The 17,049-nt window shown below is 45.4% G+C and overlaps 1 protein-coding gene across 1 annotated transcript in view; it reads left to right on the top strand.

Annotated features, from left to right (window-relative positions):
- The window catches only part of SPTBN5 (spectrin beta, non-erythrocytic 5), a 1,776,766-nt gene that overhangs the window by 281,118 nt on the left and 1,478,599 nt on the right, over nucleotides 1-17,049 (top strand). Inside the window, exons 16-17 of the mRNA XM_085627084.1 lie at nucleotides 12,548-12,700; nucleotides 15,106-15,236. Coding sequence (XP_085483210.1) covers nucleotides 12,548-12,700; nucleotides 15,106-15,236 — 284 coding nt within the window. The remainder of the gene's footprint in view (nucleotides 1-12,547; nucleotides 12,701-15,105; nucleotides 15,237-17,049) is intronic.

Below are 17,049 nucleotides of genomic sequence, written 5' to 3'. Positions count from 1 at the left end.
GATGAGGCTACAGTATTTGTAGTATCTGAATTTTTAATAGCACTGTGGTCTGACAAGACTAGCTGTGGCCTATCAACTGCTGAGCTCTCTTCCTCTATTTCTCCCTCCGAGGTCTCAGCCGTAGAGTCTGTAAAATGAGAAGGTGGAACTGAAGTACTGGGTTTTTAGAACCCAGCGGTGCAGGGGACACACCCTAAGACTTCGAGTTCTTCCTGTTTCAGACCCACAGAAACACAGAGTCTTCTAGGTGAAGTCAAAGATCGATTTATTGGCTGCAGACCAATTAAAGGTGTCCGAGAAGTACAACACAATGTATGTTCTCAGGAGACTGCTTAAACTTACAGAAACGGGCTTCTCCTTAAATACAAAATATCATGCTTCAGGCACACATTCCTTGGTTTACGATATGGTCATTCACATGTATCCATTACAAACGAAAAGGCAGAGTCATGATGACCATCCCACATTCCAGTTAAGCCAGCCCACAATTATTTACCCAGCGAGGCTCAGATCCCACATCAGATATCAACAGGCCCCAATAAACACGGGCATCTCCTGTTTGTAAAACAAGCCATAAAGCAGGAAGAGTCAGGTGTGAAAGAGATTAGCCGGAGGCTTGTGTTCATGAAGAGGCTTTATGGTGTGTCAAACCCTGATGCTAATCACAGGTGGCCGCAGGACGGGCAGCTCGTGGGACCGGACTGACCTGGGGCAGCGGAGCCAAGCTGCACAGGTCAAAGAGAAGTCAAATGGAAGGCACATGTGTTCTAAAGGCCCGTACTTGTTCGTAATGTGTAGCCTATGTGAGGGCAACCATACGATGGCCACCGCTCTAAGATGGAACCCACGAAGTCAATGTGTAATATCGTATATATAGTGCATTTATCGATGAAATGTTATGCAAAGCACTTGTACATACCGCATTGACCATTCGTGGTTCGCTAATACCGGAATAGACAGGGGTAGGGCACTGCCTCCTACGCGGTCCCAAATTTCAAAGTACCACAGACCCTCCTTTTGCCCTTACATAGGCAATAACTATACTCATATCAATCCGAGTCTAGGTCAATATTCATGAAGTCATGGAGATGTTGCTGTAGCATCATCCTATTGCTTAGCTCGTCACTTGATACAGGTTTCCTTACACATAACGTAGCACAGAGGCCACATATCGCAGGAGCACACTGTATACACAGACAGAACAGGAAAAGAATGGCTAAGATCATTCCAATGACCATCAGAATCTTCCAACACCAGGCAGATATCAGTTCCCAGAACCACCCCATCAGTGACCAATCTCCTTTATCCACGTGTATAGATTCAGATATTTTGTGCAGTTTGGAGATGGCTTGATAAACTGTTGGAGCGTTATCTGGTATGAAAATGCAACAACTAGATTGGATAACCTTACATACCCCACCGCGGTCTGCAAGTATGACGTCTAGAACCATACGGTTCTGCAAAGTCGACTCATGAGGTGATCCACTTGGAGCTCAGCTGTCAAATTACCAAGGGCACCAGCCGTTACATTAACAGTGGATTCAACCACACGAGTCAGTTGTCTCAGGTTCCTACTATTGACCATCGGTCCCCAAAACGGCAGGAAACCCAAAAAGAAGTCTCCCGCTTCCTGACCGGCAGTATCCTCCTTACTAATCACTCCTCTCACAACTCTGGTCTTGTGATAATCAGAGGCAGCAGTAAATGTCGGCGGTAGAAAATTTGCAATATAACATGTGCCCGAGAAATCAGGGGGCAACCATGTATATGCTCGATCATTGCAGACAAAATATGTACCCTTGGCAGCCAAAAACGCAGGGGAAAACTGCGATGGAAAAGTGTACGTTTCAGTACAGTCACTTTTCCCCAGTTGAGCTCTTGGATTCTGACCATTACCTTGTAAACAGAACCGACCTATGTGGGGTACGACCCAAATTGGGGACGAGATTTTTCGCTGCCTTTCACCCAGACTAATACTATACCCCGTCGCGTTCCACCCTACATAAGCTCGCAATTCATCCTTGGGAATAGATGAGTATGCGTCGATATCTCTGCTCATATCGGCAACTCCTTTTATTAAGGCCTTATTGTTTGTGCTAGGTCTGATGGAACGCGGTTGTCGCGGGGAGTAGACATCTAATGCAAAAAGAAACATGGTCTGGAATGTCCATGACGATCCATTGTAACTAAACGGCAGCACTAGATAAGGAATACCTTTGTTAATGGTATGGGGCATTAACCCACACACCCAGCAATTGGTTGTATTCATGACTAGTTGGTGCTGGTGCAGGAGTTGAATGAACGAGTTGTTTACAAACCCGGAACGTCTAGCTTGTTCGTGTTCAGGCAGAGGGTGAAAAGAGTGCAAAGAGACAGTAGGAGGAGGGATAGGCTGTTCAGTCGGTGCAAAGGGCTCTTGAGAGGAGAAGAATACAAATCCTACAGTAAACACTATCATACTACATAGTATAAACAGACATAAAAATACAAAACGTTTGCTCTTCATTATTTTACATATTTTCGTTTTAAAGTTCGTTTCCACAGCGAGTCTCTCCATCTTGAAAAACTCCATCCTCTAATCGTGCCGCTCGCGGCGGGTGAGTATCTTCTGCTAAGGAGTACGCCTGTCAGTCCAGGTAATGCCCTAGACCAACCAGAACCGTTGACCTAACGTCTTCGGCCTGTACCCCAAAGTCTTGGCACCGCGACCCTGCGGCTGAACCCGGATGGTGGTTCGAAAAACAAAAATCAAGAAAGTCCTTCAGATGGGAGAGCTATAATATCAAAAATAGTAAGGGAAAAGAATATTTATTTGTCCATAGGCCTTGGTCTCAAGTTGTAGCGGAAACGGCCAGGTGCTGTCTGGTCTTGAAACAAGAGTTCAGGCTCTGTGGTGTCCAATCGAATTGACGGTGGCACAGCTTCTTGCAAAATATCGTCACTCTCTTGTTCTGAAGTTGTGCCTCTTATGCGTGCATCACTAAATGGTACAAAACGAGGTACAGTGTCTGTTTCATAATCAGCGATACCCTCCTGGACCCACTGGTCATATGGTAGAGGCAAAGGGATCCGCTTACAGTGGGCGCCGTGAATCCAATTCTTCTTCCCTTTTACTCGAACCGCTGATCTTGTCGATAGAAGTACGAGGTGAGGGCCAATCCAACGGGGCTCATCGTTGCTCTTTGCTGGAAGTTCTTTACGAGAACCCACGTGCCAGGGTCGATAGGGTGTCCTGGAGCTTCAGAGGCCTGGGGAAGAGTATCATGCACCTGTTGGTGTAATACACGCAATTTAGCCGTCAATTCATACAGATAGTCGAGCAGTACTGGATGTTTGATTTCGCTGAATTTTGTCGGTCTTGGCACACCCCATACATTGGCCGGGCGGCCAAACACTATCTCATATGGGCTAAGTCCCACTCGTGAGTGCACGGTCATTCTGGTGGACAGGAGTGCTAGAGGCAGAGTGTCAGGCCATTTAAGACCGGAGCTCGCCTGGATTTTGGCCAGCTTGAGCTTTAGAGTGCCATTGTAGCACTCTACTAATCCAGCTGATTGGGGGTGATTTGCAGCGTGAAATTTCTGCTTTATCCCTAACCCCCCACACACATTCTTCATCACTCGACCCACAAATTCACTTCCATTATCACTCCACACCATTCTTGGCATTCCAAACCTAGGGAAAAATTATTTCACAAGAGCTTTGGCTGTGGATAAAGCAGTGTTGTCTTTTAGGGGATATGCTTCTATCCATTTTGAAAAAGCGCAAACAACAACCAGTACATATTTCAAGTTGTTGCACCTTTCCATGTGGATAAAATCTACCTGCAAAACCTCAAATGGATATGATGGAGGCGCAAAATGACCAGCTGGAGTTGGGGTTCCTCTACCAGGGTTGTATTTCAAACATACCATACAATTCTTGACCACATTCTCTGCACACTTGGGAATTCCAATATTCTGCCATACTGGAGCCAACAACTTACAGATTCCTTTCACACTGATATGTGCCATTCCATGTGCCATAGTAACTACTGGAAGCACATATGCATCAGGTAACAACCATCGCCGATGTTCTGACAAATCAACCCAACAACCATTCTCATCCAATTTACCCGTACTTTCTCTCCACTTGCTCAACTCTTTCTCTGTGGCTTCAGCTTGAAGGGACTTCACACTCTCTATCGTGTCTTCACACATTCCAACATCACCAACCCATCTTGCAGGGCCTGCAACATACATTCGAGTCTTCACATCTTTTGCTGTTTCTTTCGCGATTTCGTCAGCAAATGCATTACCACGACCAACATCATCAGTGATTTTCTTGTGCGCACTGCATTTCATAATCGCAACTTGTAACGGTAGGGTCAGTGACTCAAGGAGATCATTCACCAACTTGCCATTCTGAATTTTAGCTCCATGCGAAGTCAGGAACCCACGTTCTTTCCACAATCGCCCAAAACTATGAGCCACACCAAAGGCGTACTGGCTGTCAGTATATATGTTCACTTTCATTCCTTCAGACAACACGCATGCTCTTGTAAGGACAATTAATTCTGCTGCTTGAGCCGAATTATGTGGCACACGTGCAGTTTCAACAATCGTGTGCAAAGTCGCGATAGCATATGCAGCAGTCGTATCACCATTCGGAAGCTTGAAGCACGAACCATCCACCCATAAGGTACCATCACACTCAGTTAGGGGAGTATCTTTAAGATCTATTCTCCCTTTTGTCTCTTCTTCTGTTCTGAACAGAACATGTTGCTCAATCTCATCTAGGTCTGCTGGAATCGGCAATAATGTAGCTGGATTCAACATATTGCATCTCTTTATGTGTATATGATTTGCTAACAGTGTCAATTCATATCCTGACAATCGCGCACTAGTTAAGTGCTGTGTCTTGGTCCTGTTTAACAATGTGTCCACAGCATGTGGAACCATTACAATCAATGTGTTATCCATCACTAGTCCAGCAGACTGTCGAATAGACATAGCTGCTGTGGCTGTAGCTCTCAGAAAACTTGGCAATGCCCTCGCTACCGGGTCCAAGGTTGACGAAAAATATGCGCATGGACGCGGTCTGTCGCCAAAAGGCTGTGTTAACACTGATAATGCGCAACCATCTTTTTCGTGAACATACAATGTAAAAGGCTTGCTGTAGTCAGGGGTACCCAACACAGGAGCTGAACATAATGCATTACGCAATTCCAAAAAAACTTTTCTGACACTCCTCAGACCATGGGATAGGATTCGGTGTGTCTTTACATGTTAATGCTAACAAAGGCTTTGCCAGCAAAGAAAAATTCGGTATCCAATGCCTACAGTATGAAGTAATGCCCAAGAAAGCACGCACTTCTCTCTGTGTTCTTGGCACACTTAATTGTGCAATGGCTTGAATTCTTTCTGGGGTCAGTTTCCTTCCCTCCTTCGATAAGAGATGACCTAAATAGGTCACTTCTTGCCGACAATATTGCAGTTTTGAGAGAGACACTTTGTGATGAAAGGCAGACAAATGACGCAACAATGTAGCTTCTTTGCAAATCTTTTCAGTGTCCGCGGCGATTAGTAAATCGTCAACGTACTGAATAAGGATAGCGCCACTAGGTAAAACAAGTGCATCAAGCTGCGCTTTTAAAGCTTGACTGTATATTGATGGACTTTCACAGTAGCCCTGTGGAGCGCGTTTAAAACGGAAGCTTCGACCTCCTAAACTAAAGCCAAAAATGTCTCTGCTCTCCTCTGCAATTGGGATGCTAAAGAAAGCATTCTTTAAATCGATCACTGAGAACCATGCAGCGGAAGCTGGAATCATAGTTAACAAGGCAGTTATATCAGGGACAACTGGAAACTGTGGCACAACAATCTTATTAACCTCCCTAAGATCAATCACAAATCTGTAAACAGGTGGCTGTGAATGGTCCGTTCGTTTTAAGACAGATAAAACCGGACTATTGCAAATGTTGCCTCTTGTTTCTTCAATTACACCCTTTTTAATCAAATCACTGACAATTGCTAACAACGCTTTCTGACCTTCATTGGAGATCTTGTACTGGGGAATGCGTGGCAATCTGACATTGGCTTTTAAAGTGACCACGTATGGTGGTATTTCCAAGGGACCCACATCATTGGGACCAGTAGCCCAAAGGACATCCGGAAGGGATGACAATTCAGGTGGCATTGCATTCTTTGACAAATACCCCGGGGAAATCACTTCCTTACCTAATGTAAGTTGTACTCCTGAAGGAGAACAATATAGCGTTGCATGCAATCTTTTTAACAAATCCAATCCTAACAGATTTTCACCACAACCTGTCGTTAGGATGAGGGGTGCTTTTAACTCACAAGGTCCAACAGAAAGTGGCATAGGACTAGAAATCGGGTTCCTAACTGGGGCGCCAGAAAAACCTACTGAAACATTAATTTCGCCAGACAAAGGCGCGCCAGGGAGTTTTGAATGCATGATTGAACTCTTTGCAGCACCAGTGTCCAGCAGAAAGGGCTCTGTTATACCCGCTGTAGTCACCTTAACATACGGTCTACTCTGATCCCCTGGTACTGAAACAACTCCCTCTCTCTGTCTATGGCTGTCCTAGTAATCATTACCTTCCACATTGTCGTCTTCTGCATAATAATCATTATTATAATACTGAGCTGTATTACCAGTCGCATTGGCTTGCTGATCAAAGCTATTTATCGTATTTTGAGGCGGAAGAGGACGCGCGTTCTGGGGAGCATTTCCACGCCCTCTGCCTCTAGGAGCTTGCTGACCACCTCTACCTCTTGCGCCATACGCATTACTAGTACGCTGCATTAATTTAGAGCAACTATATTTAAAATGACCTTCCTCTCTGCAATATGAACATTGATTGGGACCTACAGGGATACGTGGTTGATAATACCCATTCATTTGCTGGTTATTCTGAAACTGTTGGGGTTGCTGATAGATACCTTGGGTTTGCCTATAATTATTCTGTCCTCCACGTGGCGGATAAGCCTGCTGTAATAGGACCTTCGTTTTCAGTTCTTTCGTTTTCTTGTCTGTTCTATCCTTCTCGTCTTTATCTCTATTTTCATAATACTGTGCAGTAGCCAGTATTTGCGCTATAGAGGAAACAGCCCAAGAACTCTCGGAATCTTTTAATTTCTTACACAACTCGGGAAGTAGATTCTGCACAAATGTATCCACAAATAACCGTTGGCCACCTTCAGTACTCATGTCTTGACCACTGTGGTCGATAAACGTTTTTTCAAACCTTGTAAAGAAATCGGACACTGTCTCATCTTTCTTCGGCTTGCATGCAGATAGTTTATCCCAATTTACGCGCATCGCGGGCATTAAAGTTTTCATGTATGTAATAATTCTACCAGGGAGTTCTGCTACGAGGGGCTCAGGTTTTGCACCACCAACTTGTCTAGTGTCAGCGGCAACGATAATAGCCCATGTGCCCCCTAGTTCTGCAACATGATCCGTATTACGAATGGATCCCCATAAAGGCTGTGGAACCACATTCCCGAACAACATATCTATGTCAGCTAGATTCATGACACACGATTCTGCAGTTTGTGATAACTCCTTATAATATCCTGCAGGGTTTTTACGGGGGTCAGGCAATGTCTGCTTAAGCGCTAACACCTCAGAATGCTTCCATGGGATATGTACCCAAACACGCTGAAAATGAGCTGGGGCAGCAGCAATATTTCGAGCGGCATCAGCCGCAACGGCTTCCTTCCATGCCGGAGGGACTTCTCTCATAGGGTATTGTCGCACTTTTCCTGTTTTCCCCACAGGGAATTCCTGTTCGAACAATGATTGCTGACAATCGCCATTCCTGAAGGACAGTAAAGTCGCAACCGCTTTATCTACATCGGGACCCACAATTATACCTGTTCCAAAATCAAATCGCACGCGACACAATTCCTGCGGGATTGTGTTTGAACTATGATCCTCCAATTTCTCACAGAGGCATTCACACATTTTGTCAAACACATACCTCTGTTTTGGGGCATCCCATTGGTGAAAAACGTTAACAACTGATTCCACCTCATAGAGTGAAGGGAAAACAATCCACCTACGCGCCATATGATCTAATACCTCTTTCTCTTCAGGATTAGGCAGCTGACTACGCAACTGCTTACGTTGTAAACCAGGGGTCATACTAGATGACCCAAAGAGAGGCGACATTAAACTAGTAACCACATTAGCTAGACGTTGTCGTGCTGAAGGAGAAGTTGAGGCGAAAACGGGGGGATAGACAGAGGGAAGAAAAGCGGATTCAGATACAGGTACCTGGGTAGTGTAAGAAAGAGCGCATGGGGAGGCAGCTGATGTGCTAGGCAAAGTCGCAGGAAGCACGGGGGCAACAGGTAACAAAGCTGGCGGCCCTTGAGAGGGCTGTACTGTAGGGGTAGGAGCCGGCTGAGGAGGAGCTGGCGGCTGTGGGAAGGCTTGCGGCATATTTACTGGAGGCTGCACATTCACGAGCTGTGGAGGCGCTGTGGCATTTTGCGCATACGGGGGTGGCGAACTTAGCAAATGGGACATTAGGGAATCTTTCTCATTCTCTTTTGCTTCATGTTGCACAAGGGGTGACAAAACAGGGTAACATTTATCGATCCCTAGTTTGCGCTGTCTATGTAACTGTTCATTTATTTGTTCCTCCTCGTTATCTTTAAATTGCACAGCTGTTTGCATCATTGATATACCTCTTTCTCTCTTATTCCTTTTCGCTAGCTTAATTTCCTTCTGTTTGGCTTCCTTTTGCCATAGGCGGAAAGAATCAAACATCGCAGGCCGGGCTTTCTTTTTAAACAATTTAACTTCCAAATTATCTAAGATATCTGTATCGAAACTACCATTTTGGGGCCATTTTAAAACACCGTCCTTTCTGGTGTATCGGATCCATACTTCATTATATGCAATGGGGCCCACGCCATGTTTTACATAAAGCTCATAAGTTGGAGTTCCAATTGGAGGAACCGGACATGAATCCTCCAACTGGAAATCCCTTCCACAACCCAAACAAAACAATCTTCCAAATACACTAGAACCAGGCATCTTCGCTCACTAGTCTAGTTTCAAACTTCAAAGGATTATCGAATACGATAGTCTCGTGAATACACGAGTCCTCTGGCTTTGGCACTTGCAAGTTCCAAATCAAAGCGATCCCGAAGGATACCAAATTCCCGAAGGATACCAAAACAAACTGGGAGACGCTCCACGTATACTTAACTGAATATCGATGATCGATGGCGTCACCAGAAGACTCTCTCGATTGTTTCGCTCTACCAAATCGTCAAGGGTCCAAAACAGGGCGATTAATCAGGGCAGCAGTCCTTCGTAGCCGTCGGGACGCGGAGAACCTCGCAGAAAAGACTTTCGGACCACGTCGACATGCAGGGGTCGATGAAGTGGCGGCCTTCCTCCGGAATTTCCACACGAAGCTCCTCACGAACCTCTGGCTTGGACCGGTACCGCTGAAATCGCCCCACGTTGGGCGCCAACTGAAGTACTGGGGTTTTAGAACCCAGCGGTGCAGGGGACACACCCTAAGACTTCGAGTGCTTCCTGTTTCAGACCCACAGAAACACAGAGTCTTCTAGGTGAAGTCAAAGATCGATTTATTGGCTGCAGACCAATTACAGGTGTCCGAGAAGTACAACACAATGTGTGTTCTCAGGAGACTGCTTAAACTTACAGAAACAGGCTTCTCCTTAAATACAAAATATCATGCTTCAGGCACACATTCCTTGGTTTACGATATGGTCATTCACATGTATCCATTACAAACGAAAAGGCAGAGTCATGATGACCATCCCACATTCCAGTTAAGCCAGCCCACAATTATTTACCCAGCGAGGCTCAGATCCCACATCAGATATCAACAGGCCCCAATAAACACGGGCATCTCCTGTTTGTAAAACAAGCCATAAAGCAGGAAGAGTCAGGTGTGAAAGAGATTAGCCGGAGGCTTGTGTTCATGAAGAGGCTTTATGGTGTGTCAAACCCTGATGCTAATCACAGGTGGCCGCAGGACGGGCAGCTCGTGGGACCGGACTGACCTGGGGCAGCGGAGCCAAGCTGCACCGGTCAAAGAGAAGTCAATTGGAAGGCACATGTGTTCTAAAGGCCCGTACTTGTTCATAATGTGTAGCCTATGTGAGGGCAACCATAAGATGGCCACCGCTCTAAGATGGAACCCACGAAGTCAATGTGTAATATCGTATATATAGTACATTTATCGATGAAATGTTATGCAAAGCACTTGTACATACCGCATTGACCATTCGCGGTTCGCTAATGCCGGAATAGACAGGGGTAGGGCCCTGCCTCCTACGCGGTCCCAAATTTCAAAGTACCACAAAGAGGGCGGGGCGAGGCACCTTCTACCCCGATTAAGCGGGCTGCCTTTTTAGCCTCTCTTGCTTCTCTAGCAAGAAGTCGATTAGTCTTAGCTTTCGCCAGGCGGGTATTCAATAACTTCCCCATCTCTGAAAGCTCAGGCCCACAGATTTTATGATGACTTTATGATGACCTAAAAGTCCGTCTTAAAGAGCAGGGCTTCTTCTCTGACTGGATTTCTCTATTCCCGGCACACTCTTTTTCACTCTTTTTCACTGAGAGGTCTGCACCGGTATTGAATCTTGAACCCAGAAGCGCCCATAGTAAGTGAACAGTTTTTCTCTCGGAAGCAGATAAAAACTCCTGCAGATGACTCAGATTTTAGATATTAAAAAATCCAGAGTTTTTATAGTCGAGATAAAGTCGTCGCCTACCAGGCCAAATCCTCTTAGTCCTCTTAGTCCCCCTCAACTGCAGCCCCCTCACCTCACCTCTATTCTTCGAATCATTCTGTAGAGGATCTGCTTATCGTCCAGTAGACTATCCATTGCTCACAGATTTTCCAGGGAGAAAAAAGTTCAGTTCCCAGTCGACTCGGCGCCGTAGGACTCAGCTTTATTCAGCTTATTTAGCCTGTCATCGCCACCAAACGATCCCCCTTTTTCCAAAAAGCAACTGTGTCATACAGCAGTAGCCTCTTTGACCTGTTTTAACCCTCTCCAGACCTTTATTTCCCTTCTGGTGAAACCTCATAGGGAAGATTACTGGGTCAAAACAGGGGGAGTTCAGAGGAGAGCAGCCCCCCCCTACCCGGCGCTGCTGGGTCACTCAGCTCTCTCAGCATAAATGCCGGCGGCCAGGTAAGTAAAGCAATACAGAAGCGGCAGCCAAAATACAAACGGGTTCCAAGCAGTGCACTCGCCTCCTCCTTGCAACCCTCGGTTATCCTAGTAAAAGCGAGTCCGTTGCATTCACTCCATCGCCGAGTTTTCACTGACCGACACGCTTTTCCTTCACGCTGCTGTCAGCAGCTGAGTCTGCTTTCTCCTTTCGCCTTTCGGCTGGCTTTCCGTCTTTCCGTCTTCCGGCCAGCCACAGCCACCAGAGAAAGAAGCGGCTCAACGGGAACCGGTAAAGTAGAAGTCAGCAGCAACCGCCGATAACTCTGCCTCTCCGTTTCTCTCAAGCGCCGCAGAACCGAGAACTTCGTATCTCGGACAGCGGTCGGAGTTTCCAGGTACGAGGCGGGGTGGAGCAGTAATCACCTGAGGCTACGTGCAGGCGGGGTCTGCCATGGCCCTCCGGGCTGAAAGTTCACTCTTGTGAGTGTTTCAGGACTCCTGAAACCACAATATCGACGGGACACCACATTGAGTATCCAATATTGAAAATAAAATATCGACAGGTAAGTAAGCCTAGGTTTTCTATATCTAACTGCACATGTGAGGTAAATATACATTTAAGGTATGTAGATGTGGAGTTAGGAATAGGAAATCCGTGCTTTCCTATATGCACTTACCTTTTGATATTCCCCCCCCCCCCCCCGATATTTTGTTCTTGATACTCTTGTACCACGTTATTGTTGGTGTCTATGTTCAGTAGTGCAACTGTTGTGAGATGTTACATCGAGTCCCAGATTAGGTTCCAGCTGGAGTTAGATGTCTGAGTCTCATCAGCAGGGCCGCAGTGGTCATTCTGCTCCTCTGGCATGTTTCCCGGGCGCTGCAGGCTAGGGGGCTGTTTTCAGACCTGGATGAACTGCCATGAACCAACCATGAAAGCCCCCATGGCCCCATGCTGCAGTTTGGAGCTGCTTTGAACATTTTTGTTTTGCTGGTTTTGATTTGTGATCGAGAAGATGCTTAAATAGGGGCAACGTATCATAATATCATCACCCAAATGTATGTTGGCAGATATATTCTGACCTAATTAATGTATACACAAATGTCACCTTACTGGAGTTATTTATACAAAATCTACATCCAATGGTTTAATATTTTTTTTAACGATATTTAGGACACGATGTTTCTGTCACAGTATTTTTTGTTGACGGGATTCCTGAATACATTCTAAATAGCATCTATGAGTGTAGAATCAGGAAGAACGTCACCAATTACCTTGGATAAGTTTGTGTTTGTTGCTCGAATTCTGACTTGGAAGCTTTGCACGCGCTACAGGTGACGGTGTCCTTTCTTGTATCCAATCATAGCGCCGGAGAAGAGCCCTTGAAGAGGTCATAAAGCTGCATCGGTTCTACGGCTCGTGCCGCGAGCTCCAATCCTGGATGGACGACAAGGAGAAGGTTTTTCAGACCCTGACACCCAAATCCGATAATGTTGATGTCATCCAGCACAAGTACCAGGTACTAACAGCACTGCCTTCGTGTGCACAATGAGTGGGCGCGTACTAGGGCACCTGAGAATACTGGAAGTGAATTTCTCCACAGAGAGCATATTGCTCGAGAAGATTCCTCCCACAGTGCCTGGTTGCGGTCTTGGAAAGTGACACACACAGGGTAACCGAATGAAAAGAAAATGTTTTGAAGACACATAGGCTGCCATTGAAACTGTAGCCAAGGGGAGTCCCAGGCCTATCGCCTTCAACCTCCCCGTAATGTTGGACATCAGGTTACTTGAAAATAAGTTTATTGTAGAATAACGCAACAGGTGAGAGCTAGGCAGCACGGCTTCCAGTCCACGGAGCAAGCAGCAACTGACACCTGGACTGGAATGGCGTGTAAGAATGCAACAAGCATTCCATGCCTTGCTCCTAGAACATAATATACATCATAGTAATACACAACACTCCCAGCCACTATGAAAATAGTTGAACGGAGGCAGGTTAACTCCATTCAGAAAGAAGTCTAGATACCTCCGTTTGATTTTCATGTGGTCTGATGGGGAAAAGTGAGGACAGTGGTGCCAGGTCAGAGCTGGCTGTAGCGTTCTTCTCCCCTCCTGAGGGTTCCAGGAAACTACGACTATGCCCCCAACCGATCGATCAATCAACCGATTTCTAAAATGCACATCTACTCCAAAGAGTGTCCCGGAGCACGCAGTACTGGCAAGAGTATCTTTGGGGTTCACCTTGTGTCGAAGGGTTCTTGTGTACCCCAAGCAAGGTAATCCTAGGGATATTGCCATGGGGGTTCCGGTACCTGGACACTAGGGAATAGGTGTGGACCCCCTGCACTTCTGTGGATGCATGAAAACGTGGGTGGATCCCCGCTAATTCTTAGGGCTAGTGGTTGCACACTAGGTACAGGTTGGACAAGAAACTGCTGGTACCACCATGCCGATGTCCAACACCCCCCCCCCCCCCTTCATTTTCCCACCATAGACCCGACACCCCTGCAATTCAGCACAATTACAGTGGCGGGGGAATGGCGGCATGAGTGTGTGGTCTAGTCCTGGGCAGAGGCGGTGCCTCTTCCTGGATCTAAATGATGGATAATATCTCTTGGTATTGTGTATATGTAGATGGCCAGGTTTGCATGCCACGTGGTGTTAAGAACCGTTCTGCTTCTAAGTACTGCTAATATATTCATATAAGCCAACTAAGGCAGAGGGAGGTGAAGAGATAGAATCATTGTATTGTTTTAGGTGTATGCCAGACTTACTCCAGCAGGTGCAAGACATATCCGTTTTACGATTATTTGACCACACTGAGGAACCCAGTGTCAGTAATATAGAAAGTGCACTCGTCACATTTGTCAGAAACGTTAGGAGGAAGGTTACCAACTAAGGACTAAGAATTAATGTCACAAGAAAAAGACAGTGCTAACATGTTTTTAAATACTAGCTTGTCCTTAGACTATGCACCTGCGCCGGATGCCTTGTTTACAATACACACACGTTAGAGGGCTGCAAATCAACAATATGCAGGAATCCCATATAAATATTCATGCACATATCAAAATGCTGTATTTAGGCACTCCTAGCAAGGCATGTACATGAGTACACAAACTGTCAGTGCTTCATTTTAGCCGGTGGTTTCCAGTGTTCGGCACCAGCACTTAATTGTCAACACTGGCACTTGTGACAGTCTTCCATAAGGTGACGCTGTCTGGCTAATTTAGAGAGGACCACAACAACTGGTAATTATTAATTCAACATACATTAAAAATGACTAATACCTGCCCCCCCCAAGCCATTCTTACATCTTTTGAGGCCTGAAATAGTCCGAATTGTCACACTTGTAAGGGTTTGATGGTTAGTAGTTGCGTTGTTACTATCATTGGCAGCATGGCAGGCGCAATGTGTGGCACAAGGTGCAGGGGCCACCTGGCGAGAACCCTGGCACTTATGTTTTTTTTAACAAACTATGCACTGTAAACTGTAGCACAGTACGCTGCCCGGCGTGGCATAGTTTACATATCTACATTTTTATCTTTGCGAGTCTGTCCCTACCTGTTTGCCCGGCACCACAATTGGTTACTTGAGCAATAAGGAATGGAAAATCACGTTTTATGGTGCCTAAATTAGAAACTTTGCCACAGCCCCTCCTGGGTATTTTCTCTAATCTAGCTATCTGTAGGTTTTTTAGGTTTAACAAGACTGCCAGTAAGCCTAGAGATAAAAAAAAAAAAGATGAATTAAAAGGCAAAGAGAATGAATGGAAGACGGAAAGGAGTCCAGAGGAGGGGGCTGGGGGGGGAGGGAGTGCTGTGGTGCTACTGTCGTAGAACAGATTGAACTGTCCTGTTGGTAGTGTAACCTGAGTCTGCCTCGGAGAACGTCTCAGGACTGTGTGTGTCACTCTCTGCAGAACTTCTTGACCGAGCTGGCCGCTGGGAAGGGCCGCCTAGAGGAGATCAACCAACTAGCGGAAGAATTTGTGAAGAGCGGCCCGCAAAAACAGGATGAGATCCGAGCTCTTCAAAAACAGATCAACCAGAGGTATGTGACCCAACTTCTTCGATGAGGTACCTAACCACTGTTAATTGTCCTGCCATCAGTGAGGGTCAAGGTGTATTAACAGCCTGCAGCCAAGACCTATACGATCTATAGAATGCTGTCTCCAGGAGTAAGAAGCAAAGACAAATCAGTCAATGAATAATTAGTTCTTTGGAACACAGATATTATCATGTTAAAAGCTTTAACCCATTCAAGGCAGAACGTTCTAATATAAAATAGGAGGTACAGAAGGACAAACATTGGAATGTTGGAGAAGATGAACTTTGCCAGCCATTGTTGCACCTCTTTCCAATAATGGTATGTTCCGGGCAGATGCCTGCAAACCTCTGGGTCCCGAAAACTTGTGATAAACAGATTCATGAGAACCAACTGGGGAGGAGTTGGTTTGTCATCTCAACTGCCAAGGAATGGGAATGCACTTCCTCTTTCCATTAGACTAATCCCAGATCTTCTTCAGTTCAGGAAAAACCTTCAAACATGGCTGTTCCCTAAGTAAACTTTTCTCTCGATCTCTCCCTTGGACTTAGCGCCTTGACAACTCAGAGTAATTGTTTGCATTGAATACATCCTTTTAACATAACATATTCTCTATCACTCCATTGTTCGAAGACATACCCAGAATATTCCCATGTTCTAATATACTTTATTCATCCTTGCCAAGCTAGGCTACATGAAGGCAAGAGGTGCTTAAACTGGCCCAACAATATAGAAAAGCAATAAGGCAGTACATATTGAGCTTGGTGAAGAAAAGCTGCAACAGCCATTATTGATGTCTGGCGTTGGTCAAACCTTTTGATTTTAATAACATTTGTTTGTTCTGACATTCATAATTTGTTCCTCACACTGCAACATATGGCATGGGTCATTAGGCCAGCCCACTTTAGCCATAGATTCACTTTTTTGTGCGTGACAGTATTCTGCTCTTCCAAAAGGCATACATCCACATAAGGAAATAGTTGCCTGCAATGCCTGGGGCTACTGTGGCAATGTGAGCTTCTCAGTTAAAAAACTATTTTGGCTATTAGGCAATGCTTGTTTAATTCTACATTGGTCTTGGCCAGACAGCTCCCCCACCCCGTTGCACCACACGCATAATTTATTATTTCTTTATAAAACACACCTGAAATAGCCATCTGTGCACGTGCACCTGTCTGCACACATGTAGGCCTATCTTCTAATGTTTATGTTTTTTACTGTAATGAAAATCATCGAATGATTTATTTATTTATTTATTTATTTATAAGGATTTATATAGCGCGAACGTGACCCACGAGGGTATCAGAGCGCTTTACAGTATAAAGTTATAGAGACATAAGAAATAAAGTAGTATACACGCATTAGATATTCGTCATTACTTACAAAGAGGCAAAAGTTATAAGATAACATAGGTATAATATAACATAGGAGACCAGTGGACGAAAACATGAAGATCCCAGAGGGCAACGTCATATTGCAGACAATAAAGTTATTGAGCCTTAGGTCTGCATTGTGGATAAAAACAAACCAATAGTGTTCTCTTTCAATCCACACAAGGTAGCCAGTGATATGAGGATCGGATCGGTGGCTCGAAGCCAGTATAGGGTCGGGTCTTAGGACGTAAATTTGTTCATTAGTAGGATTTTTACCTCTTTTTTGAAGGCGGTAAAGGAAGAGATTCCCCGAACCACTGGAGGTAAGGAGTTCCAGATCTTTGGAGCGATCCCTGAAAAGGCTCTGCACCCAGTTCTCTTTTTATGAAAGGGTTGTGGTTTCAGAAGTAGAGAACTCGCGCTTCGTAATTGTCTGCATCCTCCGG

The sequence above is a fragment of the Triturus cristatus genome, chromosome 9 (assembly GCF_964204655.1).
Source record: "Triturus cristatus chromosome 9, aTriCri1.1, whole genome shotgun sequence".
NCBI lineage: Eukaryota > Metazoa > Chordata > Amphibia > Caudata > Salamandridae > Triturus > Triturus cristatus.
The sequence above is the reverse complement of the archived record's forward strand: the minus strand, read 5'-3'. Positions and strand labels throughout refer to the sequence as shown.